The sequence below is a fragment of the Mytilus edulis genome, chromosome 2 (genome assembly GCF_963676685.1).
Source record: "Mytilus edulis chromosome 2, xbMytEdul2.2, whole genome shotgun sequence".
NCBI lineage: Eukaryota > Metazoa > Mollusca > Bivalvia > Mytilida > Mytilidae > Mytilus > Mytilus edulis.
The window spans coordinates 108,088,186-108,099,922 of record NC_092345.1 but is presented as its reverse complement, the minus strand read 5'-3'; the positions used below and the strand labels follow the sequence as shown (position 1 = coordinate 108,099,922).

Genomic DNA, 11,737 nt, shown 5'->3' with positions numbered 1-11,737 from the left:
CATTTCGGGGACCTTTTCTTCCGAACAGACATGAAGTGGCCCGTTTCCAATGTAGTGCAGAGCTCGCCAAAGTTGGAAAATAGCATCCTAAAGGAAGACCCATTGTTCCAAAATAATTAGGTTTATCTTCCTTGGCCCGATCTTAGCCCGGATTTGAACCATATCGAAAATATATGGGACACTATTGGGCATAAAGTGAGCGAAAGAACACCCCCAGTTCAAACACGTCATGAATTAAACAATCCCCTTCATCAGGAATGGTTGCGGTTACCTCAGCAACAAATTAGTCGACTGGTGGCAGGAATAAGAAGACATTAACGATCAAACATGATGTCAACAATCATCTTAAGATTAATTTTGAAATTTCTGACATTGTAAAGTTCGACTACAGTAAAAGTTGTAAAATGGATCTTTTTATACAAAAATACTTCATTATGTTATCAAAATTGTGGTTAGATAAAAGAAATTTGTTCATACATTTTTTTATTCTTTTTAATGCCAATGTTATCATTAACTGTTTTTCAATATTATTTTACAAATATTTTTTCATATTCTATCCAAAATAAGAAGCTGATTTTTCAAGGTTTAAAAAATCAAGGTGTTGTAATACTTTTTTCCATGTGTGTAGCTACTAAATTGTCGAATTTGTTCATGTTTTTATCAATAATAGATATGAAAACAAAATCAAAACAATAAAATTGTCTTGTAGGCAACGTTTGATTCAGATTTAATAGGATCAACATTTTGTATATTTTTTTCTATTTCTTGTATAACTTTTTGACTTTTTATCCTTTAAAGTAAGTAACCAAACTGTTCCGGTTCATCAGATTTAGAAGATTTAGTTAACAAGGAAGGGTTGAAAAAGAAGTATGGGGAAGTGTAGGATTCTTTTTCTAATTATTTATCAAAGGTACCAGGATAATAATATTATACTCCAGACGTGCGTTTCGTCTACATAAGACTAATCAGTGATGCTCAGATCAAAATAGTTATAGAACCAAAACAAGTACATTGTATAAAGTTGAAGAGCATTGAGAACCTAAATTTCTAAAAAAAAAATTGGCCAAACTGTTTAAACATATTTATTTATAGGCGATTGGGAGACTGCCAATACGGCTTAGGTAATCTATTTCTGGGGAAAAAAAAGATCTAAAGTTTTTCCCAAAAAATAATCTAAGATCGATAGTGTATCTTAATAAAAATTACTTGTTTAAATAGATCTAGGTTTTTTTTTGTTTTTGTTTTTTTTACAATAAATGTTTTTCTTCTATCCTCTTTGTACAGGTAGAAACCAATTAACTATGAAACAATAATGTGTCCAAAGTACACGGATGCCCCACTCGCACTATCATTTTCTATGTTTAGTGGACTGTGAAAATGAGGTAAAAATCTAATTTGGCATTTAAATTAGAAAGATCATATCATAGGGAATACGTGTACTAAACTCCGGTTGATTGGACTTCGACTTCATCAAAAACTACCTCGACCAAAAACTTTAACCTGAGTCGGGACAGACGGACGAACGGATGAACAGAAGAACGGACCTACAGACCAGAAAACATAATGATCCTCTACTATCGAAGTTGGGGCTTAAAAATCAAAACATAAGAAACTTATCAAGTAGACAACGTTAGTTTCAGATTTAATGGAATAGACGTTTTCATTTTTTATTAGTTTATAAGTTTATACTTATTGCTTTATTCGTGTAAAAAAGTATATAACAAAACTTTCACATTCAAATTGATTCTGATTATTAAGCAACGGTAAAAAGGGCTCATCGAAAACCGGTTTTAAATCCATTTCTAAACGCATGCACCAACACAAAAAATCCATCTAAAATTAAACTCTAAATGAAACAAATACATACTATAAAATGATCAGTACGAACAAAACATATAAAGTGTATCTTCAGGTGTTACAAAGAAGAACACAAGACTGTTTTTTACATTGTATCAGGTTACAATAACAAATATCACGAAAATTACATTTTGTATAGTAAATAAAGACAGTAGTATATTGGTGTTCAAAAGTCAAAAATCGATTGAGAAAAAAAACAACAAATCTGGGTTACAAACCAAAACCGAAAGAAACGTGTCAACTTTGAGAGGATAACCAGGAAACAACAGGCCCATCGAAATGCAAAAAAGACAAAATACGCCATCACACTTAGAAACGACCTTTTTATAACAAATGCCATATTTCTCACTTGGTAGAAAGATGTGAAGGACAGGCAAAACCTTTTCAAGGTGTATTTATTCCATTAACAATATTAGCAGCATTTGTGCACTATACAGGTTACAAGTACAATATCTAATTATGACTGACATTAGTATTATAACATTGTAGGCTTTAACAATACTCAATCATTTAAGTTTTTACTGCTGTCAGAATGCTACAGGTTGCTAACTTTCAGTGAATGAAATTTCGGGGATATCATTGTAACGAACAAAATAAAGACATATGATATGCATGCAAATAACATTACAGAGTCCAAATGAATGAGGATTTATGCATCTATATGTCACCATATTGCCTTTAATCATGATCAAAAGCATAACCATATCGTTACCTCTAAAAGAACTCAATATGACAAAATCTAAAACTGATGTATCAAAAAAATTTGAATTTCTGACGATTCATTTAAAGAAAAACAAATGGACGAAATATGACAACATTTAATTGGTAGATGAGCAAGGTTTTACATATTTACATTGCATCCAAACTCTGTACATTTTCAACTGTTTTCCTCTGTTTACTTGTAAACGTCGATCAATTAAATTCTGTTTTTCTACTAGTCCTGCTTTTTCAAAAATTTGTTTTAATTCATCTGCAATAAATCAAATAATATACTTATTTATTAAAATGAATATGATTTTGTATTTACATAGTGTCATAAATTCGTTCAGTGTATAATCACTTGTATATGTTAAAATGTCTTTTGATTAAGTAAGCAATTTTTAATTGATATTTCAATGTGGCTTTTTATGTTGTGGTGTTACAGTATTGTTTCATGTAAAGGTGAAGGTTGGTACATATCAAATAATTAAACCAGATGCGTTTGTTTGCACCTGTCTTAAGTCAGGCATATGATGTTTAGTGGTTGGCGTTTGGTTTATTAATGTTTCTCATTTCTCATTTTTTTTTGTATAGATACTTAAAAATTCCAAAGATCTTTTTTTTAGAGTACATAGTACGGTGACCTATAGTTGTTAATGTCTGTGTCATCTTGGTCTTTTGTGGATAGTTGTCTCATTAGCAATCATACCACATCTTCTTTTTATATATACAATCTAACTCTCTTTCATTTTGCAATAGTACTAAAACTTTTGACTTTTCTACACTTTACACAAGTATTCCACATTCCAAACTAAAAGACAAATTGAAAGAGTTGGTATTGCTTTGTTTCATAAAAAAGAATGGCCAATGTTGATACAAGTATCTTGTATTAGGGAGGGATAAATCCTACTTTGTAGGGCATCGCTCTGATTCACACAAAATAATCTCTGAAACTGAAATTATCAAGATGCTTGATTGTTTAATTGACAACATATTTGTTACGTTTGGAGGACATGTTTTTAAACGGACTGTCAGCATTCCAATGGGAACATATTGTGACCCTCTTCTTCCCGACTTATTTCTTTATTATTATGAGGCTGACTTCATACATGAACTTCTTAGGAAGAAAGATAAGAAGTTAGCAATATCCTTTAACACTACTTTCCGCGATACAGATGATGTTTTCACTAAATAATTCAAAATTTTGTGACTATGTTGAACGCATCTATCCCATCGAATGAGAGATCAAGGATACAACAGATACAGTTAAGTCGGCCTCATATCTTGACTTACATCTAGAAATTCACAATGAGGATCGGTTGAAAACAAAACTTTACGACAAAAGAGATGATTTCAGCTTTCCAATTGTGAACTTTCCATTTCTAAGTAGCAACATTCTAGCAGTACCTGCATATGGGGTATATATCTCCCAATGGATACGATATTCCCGTGCTTGCATTTCCTATCATGATTTTCTTGATAGAGGATTGCTGCTCACAAGGAAGCTATTAAAACAATAGTTCCAAATGGTGAAAGTGAAATCATCCCTTCAAAATATACGGACGTCATCATGAGTTGGTTGACCGTTATGTATTAACTGTTTCACAAATGATATCGGATATGTTCCTTGCGTCGTAACTACAATCCCCTTCCCTTTCATGAATGTGACCTACAGAATTAGACTATTTACTGGATTTGTTATAACATAAGTAACAGGACAGGTGACACATGTGAAGCAGGATCTGCTTACCCCTCTGGAACACCTGAGATCACCCCTAGTTTTAGGTGGAGTTCATGTTGCTTATTCTTAGGTTTTCTATGTTGTGTCATGTGTTCTTTTGTTTGTCTGCTTGTCTTCTTTCGTTTTTAGCCAGGCGTTGTCCGTTTATTTTCGATTTATGAGTTTAACTGTCCCTCTGGTATCTTTCATCCCCCTTTTAGGCCGTTGGTTTTCCAGTTTGAATGGTTTACACTAGTCCTTTTTGATGCTCTTTAAAGCTTGCAGTTGGGTGTGAGCCAAGGCTCTGTGTTGGAGATCATATTTTGACCTATACTGGTTTACGTTTACAAATTGTGACTTGAATTGAGAGTTATTGGCACTCATACTACACCTTTTTATATGAACATAACCTGATAACTTATTAATAATATAAACAGATAATTTGTGCAAGAAATTTATAAAAAAAGTGATCTTCACAATTGTTTTTAATGCATAAATGCAACTTCTACCCCAACGTAGGTTAAAATCATCTTTTCATAAAAATAAGTCCTGAATATGGACAGGAGGTATGTTTGATTGCGCAGTTTGATTTTCTATTTAAGTAATAGTTTCCAAGATAATCCACACATCTTTTTTTATTTGTGCAACTTTGTCCAATTTTAGTCATATAGGCCATGTTGGTAGGCAGTCTAGATCATCAATCTAATTTTAAAACAAGATAATTGCTTAGAACTTTTAACAATTGACCAAGTATTTTCAGAAAGAAATATATAAGTACAAGTTAACAGACAATACTGGCAGATGACATCAAAGGAAAAAGAACGACATTACCTGGTGATAACAATTAACATACACTGGTTCATTGGGTAATTGTGTATTATCATTAAATCATAGTAAGTCACAACCATTTGAATAAAAAAAGGGTTAGAAAAAATATGCCCTCAATTTTTATAGTTTTTATCCAACATTGCATTGCAGTAAACAATTCATAAACATATATCTTATGTGTTTTAAAGCACCATAATTTTTTATTTGGTGTTTGAATTGAATATTTTGGAAACTTGAGGTTAGATGGTTGATAAAGTTTGTTCACAGGATAAAAGTTGTGAAAATTTGAAAGGTTTACTGCCAGTGATGGTTATTTCCATATATGCAATGTTAAGTGAAATTCTGTCTATAGTACTAAAGGGGATACAACTTTACTAATGCCAAGTATTTCTTTATATGAAACAAAAGCACAATTTTTTGAAAAGTTCAAATTTAACCAAGACTATTAAATAATGTTTTAGTGGAAAATTAATGATTGTATTATACCTACTCATGCATGTCATGTGAGCTTAAAGAAGACAACATTTGCTCAGGAAGGGTAATCATAGCAGGCGTATCTTATGGCAAGTATCATTATACTCTTGGGAAGTAAAATGAAATTCATAGAGGATTCTCAAAATATTCTCCAAGTATACAGCCGGGCATGATAGTATTGGTCAGGTTTTATAATTATGAAACAGGTTGAATGTACAGAAATGAACTCAAAACAGATACCAGGATTTAAACTTGTATTTACTCCAGACGCGCTTTTTGTCTTCAAAAGACTCATCAGTAACGTTCAATTCCAAAAAAGATATGAAGACCAAATAAAGTAATAAGTTGAAGAGCATTGAGGTCCAGTGCAAAGTACTTTACATAGTATTATGTTTTTATCAAATTTCATTGATATTAATTATTTCGAATTTCTAAAACAAATCAACCTAGTCTGAAGGAGGAAGATAAAATAAGATTTTCTGAAAATAGTTAAATCATCATTTATTATCAAACTATTTAAACAAGTATATTTGCAGGGTAACATACCTTGAGTAAATAAATAAGCTCATTTAAAACAAGTATATTTGCAGGGTATTACTTGATTTATTTCACTTGACTGGGCAGAGTTTAAGAAGTTAAGCTCATTTAAGACCAGTCCTTCTATAAACAGGAGTTTTGGGATAAGCTCATCAATGAAGTGTCCATTTATTTGCCCAATATCATACACTCAGTTCTTTTGCATATGCATTATATGCATTATAATGGCAATCATCCTTATCACACACATCTTCAAATAGACTGTTCTTATGTAAATTAAAATATAAGCTCTGCCCGATCAGTTGAAATAACATTGGTAATAACATACATAAGTAAAGAAATAAGCTCTATCAAAACAAGTATATTTGCAGGGTAACATACCTTGAGTAAAGAAATAAGCTCTCGTTCCATCTCCCCTAACATAAAAATTCTCTGACAAACATCTACCTGTACACAAAATATATCAATATATTATATCACATCCAATAGTTAACATATGAACAACTATGATATAACCTGATCATTTAAAAAATGAATTGTCATAATATCACATCAACATAAAAGAATTGAATTACCTTTTATCACTTTTTTTTTACAAAATTATGGTTATCAATAAAATTAACATTGTCATATGAAAAATAGAGATATACAGATTATCATTGGTCAACTCAACTCAATTGCTTTTCTCACTATTGCTGTATTCTCACTATTGCTGTAGCGGCTCAAGCGAGAAAATCAATGACAAATGATCATCTATAAATATTACATCAACATTAAAGAAATGAATCACTGTGATATCACATCAACATGAAAGAAATTCCATATTTTGATATCACATTAACATGAAGAAATGAATTACTGTGATATAATATCAACATTAAAACAATTAGTTACATGTACCATGATATCACATCAATATTTATTGTATGAATTAACCTTCTATTAACGTAAAGAAAGGAAATATCACAATCTGATACTAACATGAAGAAATGAATTCCTATAATTTATCATATGTTTAGTAGTAAATACAGTAGTTTTGCATATGTGATAAATAGCCTGCTGTTTAATCCATATCGCGCAACTTTGATGCGCACCCTTTATCGCATACCCTTTATCACACCCCTACCCTTTATCGCATACCCTTTATCACACCCCTACCCTTTATCGCATACCCTTTATCACACCCCTACTTTTTTTTTTTTTTTTTTTTTTTTTACATAAACATGATAAAGTCAGTTTTGGTTTTTTTTTTGCTTAAGAAAAATTTTCCTCAAAATAGGTAAATTTTTTGAATGACGTCATTGTTTGGTATGTGACGTCACGAACGTCGAGTTTTCATATTGTATGTGACGTCACGAACGTCAAGTTTCATATTTTTTGGCACACTAAATGCAACTATGAAAAATACAAAACACTCAAATTAATACAATAATAAACAAAATATTTTTAAAACAACAGCACGCAAATTGTAAGGTAACCCAGGTGCTTCGGATAAGTAATTGAACAGTTCTTTTAACAAGGCCTTTGAAACAAGACAAAAGTAGAACTGAAGCCTGAAGGTAACCCAGTGCTATGGATCAGAACGAAACAGTTCATATAATATAATACTCTTCTGTTGAAATATATGATAAAGTGTATAATACATGGCAAAATCCGTATCACATGCCGTATCACCCTCGACCAATATCATCCCTCGGGCCTAAAGGCCCTTGGGCTGATATTGATGTCTCGGGATGATACGACATATGATACGGATTTTGCCATGTATTATTCTCTATATAATATTAACATTAAAGAAATTAGTTACCATGATATCACATCAACATTTATTGTATGATTAAATATAACCTGCTATAACATCAACATAAAGCAATGATATATCACAATCTCATACTAACATGACGAAATGAATTACTATGATATCATATCAACATTAAATAAATTAATTACTACGATATCAAATCAACATTTACCGTATGAACATGATGAATAAACCTTCTATCACATCAACGTAAAGCCATGACATAGCTTGATATCCTATTAAATCTAAAAATTCATAGAAAGATAAAATTTAAATAATAGTTGATAGTTGTTGTCTGAATTTCATCTGCTGAAGTATATGATAAAAAGATCATTACATGTCATTTTTCATATCAGACCCTTAATAGACCCTCATTAATGATATCAGCCATCCAGCCTGCGGCTCTTGGGCGGATATCATGACCTAGGGCCTATAAAGGGATGAAAAATGTCATGTAATAATCTATAAATATCTATATCTCACAATATCAATAAACATTTCAATAATAGAAGTAGCATTTTTAAGTTCTGATCTTAAGATGTTGGGAATTATATATCCAATACATTAATTACCTTTTTTAAACCTTAACTGAGCCAAATCATATCTTCCATAATCCCTGAGGAGAATAGTCCCTCCTGGTTTTAAATATCTAGTTAATCTGTTCACCACATATTGCATTCTGTAAATTAAAAAAAAAAACTTTAAATGCTTTTTAACATAAATTTAGAGGTCAACAATTAAGCTACGACATGTTAGATATACACAATACACAACTAACTGAAATATTTTTTTATGAAAATTTATGTTTGATTTTATTAGAATACAAATCACTTTGGAGTGTAATTTCATTGCCTCATGATCATAAATGATATATTTTCTAGCAGATGAGCCATATATCATGTACATATTTCACTTTCCTAACAAATAAAGTACAAACCTAACAACCCTTAATCTAAGGCACAGTAGCTGTACTTTTTCTATCATGATGAAATTTGTTGCTAGTTCTTTGCATTACTTGATATCATTGGAGCTTATTAATGCAAACATAGAGTGAAAAAGGAGTAAACTCTCTAAATCTACAACAGTAATCTGGGATCAATATTAATCAATTTGCTACCAAAATACAGTGTAAACATAATGAAAAAATACAGTCATGCGAGAAGTTGTTCAAACTGAAAGGATGTAGTAAACATTTTAGGATTGAAGGAATTAAAAGAAATACAAAAATTACTGTTGGGTTACAGGGTGGTGCACTGATATACAGATTTCTTTTCCATTTAACAGATGTCTTTTTTGTATTAAATATGTATTGTTAGGTTACTGATCTATGAACAAATTTGATAAAGGAAAATAACAAACATTCTACATTGACCAATGACCATGAAAGAGATGTCCAGATCATATAAGCCATGGCAGACAATCTAAACACTATATAGGTATTCCATAAACTAAATATAGTTGACCTATTGCTTTCAGTCTCTAACCAGATGCTCCGCAGGGCACAGCTTTATACGACCGGAGAGTTTGAACCCTGAACAGTTGGGGAAAGTATGGACACAACATTCAAGCTTGATATAGCTCTGAATTTGGATTGTGATTAAACAATTGACACAACATAGGTTTCTGACACAGAATGAATGTGGTCTAAGAACTTAAACTTAAAAACTTAAAAATTCTAAATTGGACATTTACCTATTATGGTCCAATATCCAAAATTTAAATACATGGTTAGATTCAGCATATGAAAGAACCCCAAGAATTCATTTTTTGATGATATCAAATAAAGTTCAATTTTGGACCCTTTAGACCTCAATGTGAACCAATTTGATAACCGGGCCCAAATATCAAAAATCTAAATACATGTACATGGTTTAAAAGATTCAGCATATATATCAAAGAACCCCAAGGATTCAATTTTTGTTGAAATCAAACAAAGTTTAATTTTGGACCCCGATTTGGACCAACTTGAAAACTGGCCCCATAAGCAAAAATCTAAGTACATGTTTATAAGATTCAGCATATCAAAAAACCCCAAGAATTCATTTTTTGTTAAAATCAAACTAAGTTTACTTTTTGACCCTTTGGACCTTAATGTAGACCAATTTGAAAACAGGACCAAAAATTAAGAATCTACATACACAGTTAGAATTGGCATATCAAAGAACCCCAATTATCTAATTTTTGATGAAATCAAACAAAGTTTAATTTTGGACCCTTTGGGCCCCTAATTCCTTAACTCCCAAAATCAATCCAAACCTTCCTTTTAAGGTCATAAACCTTGTGTTTAAATTTCATAGATTTCTATTTAGTTATACTTAAAGTTATGGTGCGAAAACCAAGAAAAATGCTTATTTGGGCCCCTTTTTGGCCCCTTATTCCTAAACTGTTGGGACCAAAACTCCCAAAATCAATCACAACCTTCCTTTTCTGTTCATAAACCTTGTGTATAAATTTCATAGATTTCTATTTACTTAAACTAAAGTTAGAGTGCGAAAACCAATGTATCTTCAACGTCATACCAATATACACAACCTACCAGTCAATCTTGTATAAATAACAATCACTCAATACACCAAATAAACTTGACTTATATTGCTAGATAAAGACTTGGCCATGTGAACTAACCTGGATCAATGATCCGTGAAATGAGGTCCAGGGAAAATGAACCATGTGTGGAGGACATTTAGACCTTGCAAGGAACCATATGTCAAATATAAAAGTTCTATTTCTTATGATATTTAGGAATTTCAGAAGATAAGACAGCTTAAAAATAAAAATTCAGACCAAACATTTACATAAAAGTTATAATATTTAATCACAACTTGTGTATACAAATACTTAGATTATTATCAAATTATTACTAATTTGTATATATTTTTGTCGATCATGCATTTAAAACAACATGATTGCTTCATGCAGAATCCTTGCTGACCAAAGCTTCGGAAGAAAAAAGGAAAAAACACTTTTTCCAAACAGTAGCTTAACCACCAAAATGAGGCAATGCCAATGGACATATGACAGACACAAATTTCGTAGCATATGGCATCTGCATACATTATATTAATCATCCAGGGGATGAATTCAGTCCATTGTTTATAGAAAGTGCATCATACACTTTTAATTCATGACATCTGCTCATTATGTTATGGTTTTTACACTCATGGCTATATGAATGATGACATTTTATTTGTTGAAAATGCAAAGAATATATATGGAGAGGATCACATATATAATGATATAATAAATTGCTTCACCAAGCACAGCTGGATACGACCGCAGAGGTCCAATCCTTAACATTTGGGACAATATCCCTAATGCGCCTTGAAATGTCAAAAGTCACGTGTAAACAAAAAATCTCTGTGTATTGATATTTGACACATTTCTATGATAAACAAATGACTGAGCTGAACCATTTGTGTTAATTTAAAAAGTAAGGGAACACAGAATAAATGTGTAAAAACTATGGAGCTATTAAATGTGTTCAAAGTATTAAATTTTCAAAGAACTTCTTGTGGTAAAAATGGGATTTTTTACCATGAGGAGCCACATCGCAAAAGGATACTCGGGGTTTGCTAATTTACGGAAAAATGAATCACACTTCGTACCCCGAAAATTTAACCACATATGTAAAAATGTCTCAGCTTCAAAACAAGCCATCATACATATACAAGTTTATGATATGGGCTGAGCAACAGAAATAAACGTTACCATTACCGCCTATAGAGAAACAATTACGCATATTTCCCCATTTGGGACAAAATTGCACACAATATTCAAGCCTGATACAGGTCTGAATTTGGATTGTAATTAAATATTTGACA

The 11,737-nt window shown here is 31.5% G+C and overlaps 1 protein-coding gene across 3 annotated transcripts in view; it reads right to left on the bottom strand.

Annotated features, from left to right (window-relative positions):
* Positions 1 to 2,661: 2,661 nt before the first annotated feature.
* LOC139513902 (tRNA N(3)-cytidine methyltransferase METTL2-like) overlaps positions 2,662 to 11,737 on the bottom strand; it is a 68,290-nt gene continuing 59,214 nt past the window's right edge. For all 3 annotated transcript variants that reach the window (XM_071302850.1, XM_071302848.1, XM_071302847.1), the window contains 3 exons: positions 8,489 to 8,595; positions 6,497 to 6,562; positions 2,662 to 2,827 (listed from right to left, as the gene is read on the bottom strand). In XM_071302850.1, the coding sequence (XP_071158951.1) occupies positions 2,676 to 2,827; positions 6,497 to 6,562; positions 8,489 to 8,595 (325 nt within the window). In that variant the 3' untranslated portion in view covers positions 2,662 to 2,675. The remainder of the gene's footprint in view (positions 2,828 to 6,496; positions 6,563 to 8,488; positions 8,596 to 11,737) is intronic.